Source organism: Pocillopora verrucosa, chromosome 6 (genome assembly GCF_036669915.1).
Source record: "Pocillopora verrucosa isolate sample1 chromosome 6, ASM3666991v2, whole genome shotgun sequence".
Taxonomy (NCBI): domain Eukaryota; kingdom Metazoa; phylum Cnidaria; class Anthozoa; order Scleractinia; family Pocilloporidae; genus Pocillopora; species Pocillopora verrucosa.
In genome coordinates, this window is record NC_089317.1 from 9,751,944 (window position 1) to 9,767,841 (window position 15,898).

A 15,898-nucleotide genomic window follows, 5' to 3' on the forward strand; every position below is an offset into this window, starting at 1 on the left:
TTCTTGCCCAGGCACTGGCATAGAAGCCTGGCACTGACTGTGATTCTGGTGCTGGCTCTGTGTTAAGTGGCCAGTCCACCAAAATTAAACTTGCAAAAATATTTTTTCTGTCCACATTCTATCTGCATCTTCCTGAAGCCTGACAATATATGGATTTTGACATTTTCAGCCTGTGCTAGGCATTGAGATTCCATTTACTGAAAAACTTGACATTCTTAAAACCTTACAACCGGTATGTATGAGAGATGATTGGTTTTTAACTGATATAACATAGACAATTAGTTCTTGTGGCCCCTCTCAAGTTAAGCTCTGGAAGCTTCAGTTACCATTCAGTTCTGCTAATGCCATAATTTTTTTATGCTGTTCAGTTAAGAAGCAGATACTCTCCAACCTGGCTCTAATTGTTTTGCATTCCTTTGACTTTGAATGTCAAGTGTGCCGGAGAAAAGAGAAAGTAAATCCCTACTCAAATACACACACAGTCCTCTGGTGGTTACAGCCGACAACCGAAATGAGTCTGGCCTCCAGGTTTGAGACCTATTTAACGGCTCAGTGCACGTATCAAATAAAAGAAAGTAGAAACCATAATGCATAAAAATAAAAACAATATGAGCATATCATTGCTGAGGTACCAAAGGGTAAGACCGAAGCATGGGCAATCTGCACTGCACCTCTCCTCGGGATGCAAAAATAAACAAGCACTGAGAGGAGCACACAAAACTCTCTGCCCACCTGGGATTGCCTTCTCTAGGCTGACTGCATGAGGTTTGAATACTCACAAGGGACTCAGATTGTAATGTTTTTTCTTTCACTATCCTACATATGATACCATTAGCTCTCTGTGATCCAACTTGTCCATTGGGAGTGAAATGTCTTCTTCTGAAACCTGATCCTCAAGCTAAAAAAGAAAAGTGCTTGAAGTAAATGATGTGTGCTTATAACCCAGAGGCAGATCTAGGGGAGGGCCCCCTCCCCTTATTTTGGTTATTAAAATAGACGCGGATGGAAGAAAATGTGGCACAGATATACATGTACAAAACATTTGGTTTTGCCCTGTGACCAAAAAGCAGTCACTTGTAAGCTATACATATTTTGAAAAAGACCTGACGGGCTGAAACCTACTTTCAACTGAAACAATTGTAGCACAAGAAAATTGCGGTAACAACTGAATAATCTACATACGAACAGTTGTTCAGTTTGAGACTGTACCAAGCACTGAGTCTATGTTATTGGAAGATTTTGTCATGTCTATACCCATTTTAAAAGGAAACAAGATTATCACAAAGTTAAAAAGTGTAAATGTAACAGAAATATGATCACTAGTAACGATCCAGGAGCATTAACATCTGACTAGAACTCTGTCACTTACAACCCAAACCTTGCATAAAGATTCTACATTTCGAAAAAAATGACATACTCAAACCTACTTTCAGTTTAGAAGCCATACATTCAAACGCATGAAAATTGTGAGTAAAACCTGTCTTGTTTACTCTGTAAAATTTGTCAAAAAAACATTTTTGACACTCGTCTCTGGAGCCTGAACCAAGCATTGATACTTCATATTCTTAATATACCCTTAAGCACATCTTAATTTACTTTGGACTGAGTCGATGTTTATTACAAAGCCAAAAAATGCTTAGTAAAAATAATGTGGTCACTCACGATGATCCAGGAGTATTAAGATGACTAAAAACCTCTCCCTTGTGATCTGCAACTTGTATGGAATTTCTACTATTTGGAAAAACCTGACATTCAAGAAGCTACAACTCGTGGCCAAAGTGCTCAGCGCCCCACCCTCCCCTTACTAGGTGGTTGACAACCTTACACTTAAAGTAAAAAATGTGGCCAACCATAAATGATTATACATTTGAACATTGTCATTTATTTATATGGGAATCTTTATACAATCAACTTCTCATGGCATTTTGATAATTATTTCTTTGAACAGCTGCTTTACAAATATAGACATGCCTGAAAACACAGAAACTGAAGAGCAGTAATCGCTACGAGGCACATAAACAAAAAACAAGGAAGAGTGGTCACCAAAGAGAGGTATTTATTGGGATACTATTTTAACATTTTACTTTTCATATACCCTACTGTTCACAAATGGCGGGGTCTGACAGATTTTCAGTGTTACCAGTGCACCATTGAGTACATTGATCAATAGGATGGAAGATTTTCCCTTTGAATGTTTTTTTTTTTTGCCACTTCAAAATTGGATGACTTTGCATATGGAAACATTTCAGGGACTGTGTCCTCTCAAAATTGTTCTGTGTCTACGGGAGCAATTGTTAAATGAATTATGTCTTCTGGTCTGTATCTAGAGCCTTCCAAGAAAATCTTTGTAAGGTAAATTTGGTAATTGTATAATATTATCTCAAAGATGGATCTGTAGTTGAGGCCAAATAATGAAAAATATTAAGATGTGATTTGAGATCAACGATAGCTTGTATGGACCATTTAATGAAAAATAACGGACAAAGAGACTCTATGGTAAAACATGCTTAAGAATTCCATTCTTACACTGTGTGCACATGCATATCAAGAGAAATTAGTAATTTGGATCATATTTTCCATTTGAAGGCTTATAATACCCTTCTCATGCTTGTTGTATTTTTTCGTTTTTCCAGAAGTTAATGAGACAAACTATAGCCCTGGAGCTGGTCAACTGGGCTGACCAGCATAAAAAAGGGGAGAGTGGCGGAGGGGCAGAGGTTCTTGTGATGGAGGCAATGAGCAGTGAGGAAAGCTTTTATGAGGACGATGATATAAATACCTCAAAAGTAACAAAATACTCTGTCCATCGCCTTCAATGGGAGAGTAGAAGAATGAAAAAAATTTTAAAAAACTTGATAAGGCCTATAACAAAAACATCAATTCAAGAGCTAAAGAGAGAATCCTTCCCAGGGTTGATGGGCAACCTTCTCTAAGATGCCCACCTAACGAACATTTTCCAGGGTGGGCAATAATGCAGTGAAAAAAATTGTTTTACTAATTAATCGATTTGAAAATGTACAATATATCCAGATCATAAAGCATTAATCCGCCATAGAATGAAGGTATTTTACATGCTTACATGAGACTTCTTTTTCATTGAATATGTAAATTAGCAATTTTTATGGTCTCATTATCTAAAGTAAGTAACTGTGAATTCTTCAATTTTATATCTAATTTCCTCCACACGAGATACTTTTTTCTATACGGATGTACAGGTCATTTCTGTATATCAAAGTTTCAACTGCATTCAGAATAAGAGAACTGTTTTGTATCAGTGCTTTATTTAAAAAATATATAAGGTATATGATCATATTTAATAAGTATTACAGATGTAATAACAGCAAATAATTGATAGAGTTATTACAAATTTAAATTGATAAAGAAAAATATAATGATTTTTTTTGATTGATCGGTTGAACTTATATTTTTTATTGTTAGTAACAGTTAACATAGCATTTCTTAGTGGTTGGATTTGTGAGTGCATTTTGTGAATTAATAGCTTTTTATGTAGTGTGTTGCTACAGCTAGTTATATTGTGTATTTGATACATTTTTATAGTAATAAAAATTATGTTCTTTGCTATATACATGACTGAGATAATATGAATTATACATTGATGAAAGAGAAACAATCTTAATAAAGTATGACAATTAGTAATTCAAACATTTGGACATCTTTTTTTTAATTATGTATGAGTCTCAAATGGGATATCCTCAGCTTCATTGTGGGTTTACTTTATCTCAGGGGAGCAAGTGAGTTTTGAACGAAATTATTTCATCACTGTGATTTCAAACATTCTGTAATTAATTGTATGTGTGACGTCTCTTTTTCTTATAATTAATAAGGGGTTGCCCAAAATATTATAAGTTATCGTAATATAAATGTGGGTGTGATTAAGCAAATCAAAAGTCAATTTAAGGTGAAACCTGCAGCTTTTAGAGTCACTTAAAGGTCACTTAATGATGAATGTCAACAAAACTTGAAATTTAAGAGAACCTGAAAGTACAACTAAAGATGAATTATAACAAAACCTGCAAAACCTGTAGTTAAGTAGTACTAACATCTACCTTGGGAGTGCAGTTGAATGACAGGGGGGCATAGACAGAGATGTCACAGCCAGGATTGGCAAGGCTAGAGCGGTTTTTGTCATGCTCAAGAACATCTGGCCGTCCAAGGAGATCGGGAAAAGAACCAAATTTGGCATCTTCAACTTCAATGTGAAGCCAGTCTTGCTCTATGGAGTGAAACTTGAAGGAGGACAAAGACAATGCTACAGAAAATCCAGACATTCTTCAACACCTGTCTCCAGCGCATCTACAACATCCGATGGCCAGAGGTGATCCCAAATGAAATGGGGCTGGATCGGACACGCCCTCAGGAAGCCAGCATCCAGCGCCATACACCAAGCTCTGACCACAGGGAAAGAGGAAGAGAGGCCGGCCTCGCAACAGTTGGAGGCAAGACACTGAGGCAGAGCTCAAGCAGCAAGGTACAAACTGGACAGGAGCAGCAAGATTAGCCCAGAACAGAGTGCGATGGCGAGGGGTCATCAATGGCCCATGCTCCACATGGTGTCACAGGCCTGAGTAAGTAAGTAAAGGAAAACAAAAGATTAAAGAAACCTCTAAGATGCCTTTACAAGTAGAAATTTTGGTAACTAAAGACAAGTTTACGAGAATAAGGAGGATTCTTAAAGTCAATTAAATGGTTATTTAGGTTTGCTTTCATGAGATCCTAAAGTGTTTATGAAATGGTTCATAAGGAGGCTCTCATTGACTTCTGAAAGCTCAATTAAAGATTCATTTCAGAACTTTCGTATGTCACCTAGAGATGTTTTAAATACTTCTCATGTTAACCTTTAAGTTACCTTTAAGGAAAATTAATTTAGTCATTTCATCCTGTGTGTCCAAAGGTGCCTTCTGTCTCACAAAATGGTTGTCTAGCTCTTGTTAAGTGGTTGAGTCAATCCCGAAGGCTGAAAGTGAAGAACCTAGATTTCGACCATCCCATCATTGAAAGAGCTCTTGGAGACCAATAGCAAATGAGTTCACATACTTTCAGCTTCAACATCAGCATCAATGATAGGCCGGCTACTATGAGAGGACTGTTGTCCACTATCAGCTCAGTATATGTCCCTCTAGGATTCGTTGCTCCTTTCATTCTCATGGCCGATGTGATCCCTCAAGATCTCTGCAGGAAGAAGCTTGATTGGGATAACCGTATACTGGACAAAGATCTGAGAAGTTGGCAGACATGGTTATGCAAGCCACTAAACCTTAGGCACTTTCATATAGAACAATGCTGAAAACCTTGCAACTTTGGTGAAGCGACTTCATGCCAGCTCCACTTCTCTGATGCATCACAATGCAATTGTTTGTTGGTTGGTGTTATTGAAGTATAATTTGATGTAAATGACTATAAAGTTCCCGCTCAAAATGTCTGAGCGCGCATTTGTTTGTCAGTTAACGTTATTGAATATCGATACATATTCAAATATCCTAATTGAAAGTTCGATCAACACTAATGAAATGTATTCTAGAGTTAATGAAAAACTTATTTTCGTTATTGATATAACTTTTGGCATAAATGAAAGTATATTTTCTGGTAATGAACAGCAAAAGGTATATTATCGTTTTTGTTCTGGTTCATTTTTACTGGGATACCTGTGGTAGCCCAGTCATAAAATGCCTTTAATTTCTTGTCGTCTTTTTTTTTTTTCCTCCACCATAAAATGGAAAAATTGAGCAATAGTACCCAGTGGTCATTGGGCCCTCAACACCATGACAAGTGTGATCCAATGAGGAAAAAGGTGTTCATATGCTGATCACGTGTGTTATCTTGATGATGATTGATGTTGTTATGCACAGACAGGGCCAGGTTACATGACGAACCACAAGATTCTTGCTTATAAAACTCTTTTACCAGCCACTTTGTATTTGTTCTGGGGTTGTTGTTTTGGTGATGGATGTTCTACGTTTTTGGTTTACAATTGCCTGGAGCTTTATGGTGCAAATGCTCAAAATACTTACAGACACATACACAAGTCGTATTGTTCGCAGCCAATCCTCACTAAAAGATGTTATTGAGCAGTATTTTTGGAACGGATTGAATCGAGTATGCTTGAAAGCCATGAAAGCCTTGTATGCCTTGCATGCGAAGTATACCAATGTCTTAGTTGAAAAACGTACACTTATTGAAAAAAGCAAAATCTGAAATCTGAAACCAAACTGCATATACTCTATGCAATCTATTGAACAACACTACTACCGTGAGACTTAAGAACAAAACTCTAATGTATGCAAACTGCTTATGAAGAAAGACGTCATGTTGGATTCACTTGATGCCAAGGAACGTAGCTAAGATAACAGTATGAATGATAATTTCATTAACAGAAAGGTGAATCTTATGTTTGTTTTCACTGAAGTTGTATGGATATTTTTTTTTAACAAATACATGATCCAAAATCCAGTGTTTTTTGTGTATAATACTATCTATTGTTTATGCAATTGTCTTGTGGGCTAATTTCTTTGTAAAGTTGTTCATGTCAAAATATGCTCCTGAAAAACCACCATTTAAGAACAAGATTGATTAGAGCAATGGATTACTTCAACAATACAACAGCTACTTTAGCAGGGGGTGACTGTAAATACCAAGATAGTATAGCCAGCCATTAACATTCAATTAATCCAAAAACAGTAACTGAAGAGACAAATTAACAAGATTTACATGAAAGAATTAACAAATTAACATTTTTGCTTTGCTTTGCCAGTTGTGATTCAAGATGATTGTCATATAAAAATATGTCAATGCAAAATGGTAATTTTGGTATTATTTCACATTCATCTTGTAAATTCACTTCTTAAAAACTTATCTCATAGTGAATTGAATGTTAATTGACTTCATTACTGTAAAAAAGCTTTTTTATGTCTGCCCTCAATCAAAATGGCTGCTGTGTTTTTATAGTAGTCATCCATTGGTAGTGACAACTATAGGAAAAAATATAAAATCCCAGTATTGTTAATTTTTTTACAGTTAGTTATGTTTTACTTACAAATTTATTGGAAATGCTTGATTTCAATGCCAAAATCCAATATTATTATTGTTTAACATTTAAATACAGATGAGGGGTTCAGAGCCATAGAGGGCTAACCCACCAAAATTTCAGATTCGATGTTATTGTTCCTTTCAACCAAATTTTGGACAATCTTTTTGATGGCAAAGTGGTCCAACCCTGAAAGGAAATGAGAGATTCTTTAGCCCCCTCTGAACATTCAACCACAGTGAGCCCCCTCTGAAAATTGAACCACAGTGAGCCCCCTCTGAACACTGAACCACAGTGAGCCCCCTCTGAACATTGAACCACAGTGACTTTCGTCACAACACTTTGCAGAACAACGGGCTAACCCTTATACTGCTGACCATTTCCCCATTGGCTCAGACTTAGGCAGTACCATGTGCTATCAACAAAATGGCAGACAGAAGTGAGCAATCTTCAAGCAACAATTCCTGTAAGGGAAAATTAAATCCTGAAGAGTGGAAGAGAAACAAAAGGACAAGTCTTCGTAACAGAGGTAAGGAATATGAAACAGTATCAAAGTCAGGCAGGAAACATACATTTGCAGCAAAACAACTGGGTAAAGACTATCACTGGCTGCTGAAATGCTTTGAGAGAGTAACACAAGAACAGCATGAAAATAGTTCCGGAGGTTTTTTGAGAGCTTGGAGATTGGACTGCACAGAATGCCTTCTTATGTGGAACTGTGAAAGTCAAGTCTCTTATGCGAAGGATGCAAAGAAAGCTGAAACTTCTTGGCACTCACAAAAAAATTATTCTTGTCAATATTACATAAACGACAACGGAATATCTACTCAGGTATTCAAAAAGGCTTTCTTGGCCATTTAAGCTATATCCAATGGCAGGCTTTTTTGCACTCTATCAAAAATGCAAAGTGTGGGATCTCCACAAACAGATTAAAAGGGTAGACATGAGCCCAAAAACAAAACCCCTGAGGAGGATGTTCAGTTTGTGCAAGCTCACATTCAAAGCTTCCCAACTGAGTCAATTCATTGTTGTCGTAAAGATAATCCCAACTGAAGATATCTTTCATTGGATCTCACCATAAAGAAAGTGTATGATTTGTACATGGAGAAATGCAAATCAGAATTAAGATCCCCAGTAAAGGAAAATTCTGCCGAGAAATATTTAACACAAAATTCAATATATCATTTGGAAGCACCAAGAGTGATACCTGTAACAGGTGTGACCTATTACTGACGAGCCTAAAAACTGAAATTGATGAGCAAAAGCGTATGAAACTGACTGTTCAGCTTGAGTTGCAGCAGCATAAAGCTAAATTCGGGTACAACAACCTGAAATCAGGGAAAGAACTTGCAACACAAGACCCAACTATCTCTTTAATCTCCTTTGATTTGCAACAAGTGTTGCCAACACCATATTTGAGCACGAATGTTGTAGTTTACAAAAGGCAACTTTCAGTGTATAGCCCGGGTGTCGATGAAGTGGCAACAGGGAAAAGCTTCTTGCATATGTGGCCTGAGACTGACAGAGGAAGAGGTTCAGAAGATGTTGCAGCTTCTGTCATTTCTCATCAGTTCATTGTAGATTTTACCATTTGCTTACACCCAAAGAAACTCAAGCCATCATCAGTGGTAATGAAACAATTGCCAAGGAAAGTGAATGTGGTGTACATTAAGTTACTTTGTAATAATTTCTGTTCACAAGTATAATCCATGATATGAATCAGGGTTCTCATCAGAAGGCTAGACCCTGTGATTGACCATGACCACAACCATGACCTACTTAAGTTGGGGCGGACGCTTACTTGAAATCCTACTGAGAACACTGATGAATCTCAGACAACCACGTTGAGGGGTTATTTAAAATACCTTTAATTAATGTTTCTGCAACATCAAAGTTCACTGTTCAGAGGGAGATATTATAATGGTCAGTGCTTGTTACTTAAATGTTCACAAAAGGTTATTCTCTCCTTAAACCTGCAGACTGTATGTTTGGTCCTTTCCTCTTCCATTCATCTACTTTTTCTTCTCTTTTCAGGATTAACACCCACCTGTTCTCTCAATAGCTTACCTGATGAGGTCATTCTACGGATTTTCTCCAGAGTAAGTCTCCGTCAAGTTCTCTGCACCATAAAGCACAAGTCAGCAAAAATTTCTACAGGTTAAGCCACTGTTCTTCATTATGGAGGATTTTTGACCATGACATGTGGTTTACAAAACGGTCCTTTGAAAACATCATTATTCAACATGCAGTACATTTCAGGGATTTAACAAAACACAGCTGTTTAAGAGATTTGAGGAGCGAGACCGGTCTGGAATATATGTTAATCAGCTCCAACAAATTTGTCCTTTTCTTGGTCATTTCTTGTCAAATATGCCACCAACATTTAACACAAAATTATTTTAGGTCTGTTGAAGTCTAGTATTGGGAGAAGATGGTTATAACATACACAAGAGCACCCTTGAATGCCTTTTCCCGGTAAACCCACTCAGCCAAGACCAATGGGGCAAGTTAACAAAGTTACACATATCACGTTTTCCGCCAATGCAACGGTGGGGCAAACAAGCAGGACAATGGAAATAACGACCCATTCCAGTCATTATCAGTGGAAGAAAAATGAATATTGACTTTCCTAGCTTTGCGCTTTCTCCTATGGTTTCGAACTCCATCAAATCCGAAGAACATCGTTTGCATAAACCAACCAAGAACCAATTAAATATTCAAGTTCACACCTGACTGTTCACAAAAACGCGGAACCGGGTCAACCCAAAGTGAAACTCCCAGTAAGGTTCCAAACCTTCTGGTTGCAAACGTTATGTCTCTTGTCCCCAAAGTTGATGAAGAACGGGAATTTATTTTCCGCAGGAATATCACTATCGCGTTCATCACAGAAACCTGGTTAAAGGAGACCATGTCCGATGGAGTCATCAACATTCCGGATTTCACTGTGCTGCATCTGGATAGGAAAAGAGACTGGCACAGAGGTGTGTGCGCATACATCAAAGAGGGCTACTGCAGATATAAACAATAATATTTTGTTTTCCTAAGTCCGTTCCATTCCATTTTTGAAACTATACTCCCAGCATGCTTAGTGAGTGCGTCTCAGTGTCGTCGTGTAGCGAGAAAGAAACCATGTGCTTTGTAACGCGCTAGTCGCCGGGAGTTTCTCATCGTATGGTGAGTCTTAAGAGCTCGTGTATTTCCAAATCCCATTCCAACAGTGATTAACTGTTTGTTTTGTAGGTTTTTACTTGCGAGGTGAAGCCAGTTAGCCAAAGATGAGACTCCAATTCCGATCCTGTTGTGTTGTTAAGAAAATATGCTGAGTGTGCAACTCTTGATTATTAAACCTTGTGTTCAAGAACCCTTGTGTTGTGAAGGCGCGTTCTTTGTCCCCTGGACATAAACATCTTAAAGAACTAAACTGCTGTGACGAGCACGAGAGTTTATGGCTTCATTTAAGACCCACTCGTCTCCTGCGGGGGTTCTCCTGCATCATTGCTGCAGTAATTTACCATCCACCAAAGTTGGACGACAGATCATTTCAGGAGCACCTGTTTCAATCCCTTACTCTGATGGAATCAAAGTATCCCAACTGTGGTATCCTAGTAACCAGCGATTTCAATCGTTTGGATATCAGTTGCCTGTTGAGGCACTTTTGCCTCAAACAAATCATGAAAGAGCATACCCGGAAGGACACTACCCTTGATCTTATACTGACAAATATGCATGATCACTACTTCCCCCCACAACCTTTCGTGCCACTTAGGTTGTCCAATCATAATGTTGTGGTGGCGACTCCATTGCACGGGAAACGCCACTTGCCCACTTCCCCCTGGAGGACACACCCAAATTTTTAACTGTCAGCAAAGAACGTGTCCAGAAGGTCTTGGCAAATCTCAATCAAAGCAAAGCGTCCGGGCCAGATAACGTGCCGAACTGGCTTTTGAAGGAGTATTCGGACATCCTGGCCCTCCCCATCACGCATTTCCTAAATGCATCACACCATGAGCAGCAGTTACTCACCACCTGGAAGATGGCCGATGTTCCCCCTCTCCCTAAGAAGAAGCCCGTGCTAGACCTGAAAAAGGACTTCAGGGGGATCTCACTTACACCTTGTGTCTCTAAGGTAGCAGAGGAATTCGTGGTGGAAGATGTCGTTAAACCAGCTGTTCTGGACGTGATTCATGGAAACCAGTATGGGGTGATCCCAAAGTCATCAACCACCATGGCCCTGATAAGCATGCTCCATGCGTGGTCCCTTGGGATGGACGGAAATGGGGCGACAGTGAGAACAATGTTATTTGACTATCATAAGGCATTCGATTTTATAGACCACAGTATTTTAATTGATAAGCTATGTAAACTAGACATACCCTGCAGTGTTGTAAATTGGATCATAGATTTCCTTTCCGATAGATTCCAATGCATTAAGTTAGCCAAGGGCTGCTTTTCCGAGTGGGGTCCAGTTCCCTCTGGGGTACCACAGGGTACCAAACTGGGCCTGTGGTTATTTGTCTTGATGATCAATGATTTAGATATCAAATCACCACTTATGTGGATATTTGTTGATGACACAACTGCCTCTGAGGTAATTCAAAAGGGAAATACCAGTAACGCCCAGGGTATAACCGACGAAGTAATGGTCCCGTAAGAACAGGGTAGTGCTAAATCCAGATAAATGCAAAGAGTTGAGAATCTCGTTTTCCCGGAACCCTGAGGCCTTTGATTCGGTGTCCATTGATGATAAGGAAATTGAAGTGGTAAACAGTGCCAAGTTACTTGGAACACCCACATTAACGAGTTAGTAAAGAAAACCAACAAAAAAACTATACTTTCTTGTACAGCTGAAATGGGCCCGACTACCTCTATCAGCCCTACTTCTTTTCTATCTTTCATGTGTTTGATCTACGATAGACTACAGAGTTCCGGTTTTTCACAACGCGCTTCTGCAGTACCTTAAGAACGAGCTCATACGTATCGAGAAAAGGGCACTATTGATAATTTTGCCCAGCATAAGCTACAACAAAGCCTGCAAAGTTTTGGGAATAACTCCAATAACCGAACACCATAGTCAGCTATGCACTAAACTGTTTGACGCCATAGTAGCCAACCCCAACCATAAGCTAGATGGATTACTGCCACAGAAAATTATTGGTTTATAATTTGATACAATCGTCCCTTTGTTTTACTGCGCATTCACACCAATAGGGCAAATAACACTTTAATACTCACAATGTCCCGGCTATTCAACGCATCTTCTCATAGTACGTAGATTATTTCTTAAATTTTAGTTCAAGGATGAAAAAGTTTTACAAATTTAAACATTTTTACCATTATGTTTAACATAGATTTATCACAGATTATTATTGTCCTTTTAAAAGTTGTAAAAGTTACTTAATTCAGCCTTCGGGCTGCGATGTGATTTAAATAAACCATCTATCTATCTATCTATCTATATTGCAGATGGTATTGGGCAGTGCATTAAGTCATGTCAGTTGCAGCAGTTGTGGGTCAGTGCAAAAAGACAAATATTTCTCAGCAGAGAGATGTTCTCAAATCTAAGCTTCAACTGGCAGAAAGATAGTTGAACAAAGCAGTAGTTTAACATTTTTGCAGTGACTCCAATCACTTCTCTGAACAATTTCACTGAATGGAATTCCATTTCAAGGGACTTCCATGACACTAGCTAGTCAACCGTGCATTTCGGTCATGTGATCAAAACTGGTTTGCGATCAATAAAGCCAGTCAACTTGTTTTGATGAATCTGCTATCAACACAAGAATACTTGGTGGTGTCCAGTGTCCCAGGGCTAGGATCCCATCTGTCCCACCTAGGACTCAAAGGTCATCCTCCATCCAGGTTGGATAAGCAGGAACCCATCTGTCCCACTTTGGACTTGCAAGTAATCCCAGCAGCAATCCCTCCTCACAAAGAGTTCTTGTATTTCTCCAAACTAAATTCTTCCACGTCCATCTTTATACGTAACAGTATACAAATTCTCTAGCTGGCTAGTACACATCCTCAAGCAGCTATAGAAGGAACAATTTATCACAGCTCTCTGATGTGCTTCCACCATATCCCCTTGCCCAATAACGTCTTTTCCTCTAAAGAAAAAAAACCTGTTCACTGCTAATATCTCTTGTCTCATTAGTGCTTCTTTTTTGGAAACACCGAGGACAAATGCTGGTTGAACACCATCAGGAGGAGTAAGTCTGTACAAAAAAAGTGCGAAGTGCAAAGTTTGCAAAGTGATCAAAATCCTCAGCAAGATGAATTTATTTTTTGACACAAAATGCTAAACATCGGCTTAAATATTTTAAGCTGATGTAACCAAATCTAAAAAATAACACTGAACCATTTGAAATTCTCCTTGACAACTTTATTCTGTCTTACCTTAACCTTTGAGGCAGTTCATTGATCACCAGGAAAATTGGCCAAAATTTTGCTTGTTTGAGAATTTAAATGGTGAAACACCATCAGTATTAAATGAGAAGGAAAAGAGGCTGGCCTTTGCTAAGGAGGCCACCTGGCTGCATAAGTTTACAATACTCCAGTCCACTATGTGTATTATGGGTGTCATCATCAGTAAAAAGGTTACTATATAGATTTGGACAAGTATAAAAGCGGAGCTTGCATTTTTTTTTCCAGCACCTCTTGTCAACAAAGCTGAAGCCCCTGCTATGGATAAGGAGCGTATATCAACGGATTTTCATTAACAACTTTTCCGTGTCCGTGTAGAGAACTGATTCTATTATAGATGCTGTAGGGTTAAATTTTTAGGTCACAATGCAATCTTTGGGGATCTTCATAAAAAAGCTTGCAGAGAAGTTGAAAATTGTCAAACAGGGAAGAAAATTGTGGAAACCATTAAAAATTTTTCTCAACAATATGCAACAGGGAAAATGTAAGGACACATTAAATATTGAACACGTATGCTTACTTACGATATTTCCAAAGAATGTGAAATTGCAGTCTCAACCTCTCAAAACACTGCTAGTGCTCATAAAGCACGACACACATGATCCCACAACTCAATTAATAGTAATCTGGAAATGCAGAAGGCACTCCGAAACTTACTAAACAACCACATTAAACGAGAAGCAATTTGTGGGTGACATTCAATGGATTTTGAGGTGCAACTTGTGAAAACAGTAATAAAGAGGAAAAATGGGACCACAAAATTGAAACAGGCAATGTTGCTCTCTGACAATTGCCAGCTTAGAATAGGCAGAATAGCCCAGTTTTCTCATGACTGCCACATTCACTATTTTCCATCATCAATCTTATATATGGGTGACTGACTTTGAGCAAGATGACACTGGAAATATTTTTAAAGAATCTTAAGAAATGTTTTGTGGGGTTTCTTGATACAACTGAGATAAGGCCACGGGTGACATTCACTAGATTTTGAGGAGCAACTTGTGAAAACAGCAATAAAGAGGCAAAATGGGACCGCAAAATTGAAACGGGCAATGTTGCTCTCTGACAATTGCCAGCTTGGAGTTTTGTGCCAAATGAAGGAAATGCCTGCCAACATCCATTTTCCCGCCATTTCTAATTGTGATAAAAGGTGAGTGGGTCACTGAAATATTCTCATTCCATACAGCTATCTAAGTGAGTAGAAGGCACATGAATGTTATTTGATTTACTCATTTCCCACGATCGACCAAAATGTAAAAAGGAGTTATTACTCTAATTTTAATCTTGATACTACTTGTGTCAACAACATCTCAACAAAGTCTCATCACATGAAATAATTTGCAAAAATTTGTGTAAGTGGATGAGTCATAGTTGCATCTTCAATGCAGTACCCTACATAACAAAGGGAAAAGCAGTTGCAGAATAACCCAGTTTTCTCATGACTGCCACAATCACTATTTTCCATCCTCAGGTAAAATTCAATAGATTTTGTTTGATACTCTTTTAAATTCAACTTACTGACAGCAGATGAGAGGTAACATTAATTTGACTTCTTTTTCATTTCCTTCAATAAAGTCAAACAAGTGCCATGGGAGGTGACGCCTTAATTTTAAGAAGAGTTACTTCCAAGATAATTTTGATAAATTTTAGTTGATTAACATATCTCCAACAACCTGGTAATGAAAAGACTACCTTACACCTTACAGAATAGTTGGCATATAGGTGCGATTATTTGTTTATGATAATAATTGACTTATTTCATTTTATTTATGAGTAAGACATAGCAGAATAAAACAACCATGCAATGTACCTTGGTGCACAAAGTCTCCCCTCAATACCTAGCACCACCTAGTCCTCACCAAATAAAACAACTTGAATCACTTACCTTTTAGTGAATATTATTAAATTATGAATCAACTTTGATATCTTTCCTTTCCCAGTTGACAAGAAAACAGAAAAATTTCAATTTCATGAAATTACACTTTTTATGTCAGACCGATCATTGAGGATGTCAGAAAAGGTTGAGGGATGTTACATCATAGTCTAAACAGAAAGTATTTATGCAAGACATACCAATAGCAAGGGCATGAATTTGTGTTGTGAATTTTGCTTCCATCGTAAGATACTTACTGTAATAAAATTGTAATAAAAAATCACGAGAGCGTTTTGGCATTCGTTCTTTCAGATGTCAAGAGACAAGAAACAACCAGTGAAGATTTTTTTAACGTTTTTTCATTTACTTTGCAACACAAATTATTCTAGAAAAATTAACTCAAGGCTTAAAACTGCCATTTAAAATGAATACTCTCACATACCCTTAAATAATGTTTGACAAGGCACTTAACTACTTACTTAGAATTGCTTTATTACGTTTTTAATAACCATAGGCTACAAACAAACTCATTCACACAATTAAAGTTGAAACATCTCAATTTA

At 38.0% G+C, this 15,898-nt stretch overlaps 1 protein-coding gene across 1 annotated transcript; it reads left to right on the forward strand.

Annotated features, from left to right (window-relative positions):
• The first annotated feature begins 9,854 nt into the window (after window positions 1-9,854).
• LOC136281853 (uncharacterized) lies at window positions 9,855-10,899 on the forward strand. The gene is made up of 2 exons (XM_066168891.1): window positions 9,855-10,059; window positions 10,442-10,899. The coding sequence occupies exons 1-2, from the start codon at window positions 9,855-9,857 to the stop codon at window positions 10,897-10,899; spliced, it is 663 nt and encodes a 220-aa protein (XP_066024988.1).
• The last annotated feature ends 4,999 nt before the right edge of the window (window positions 10,900-15,898 follow it).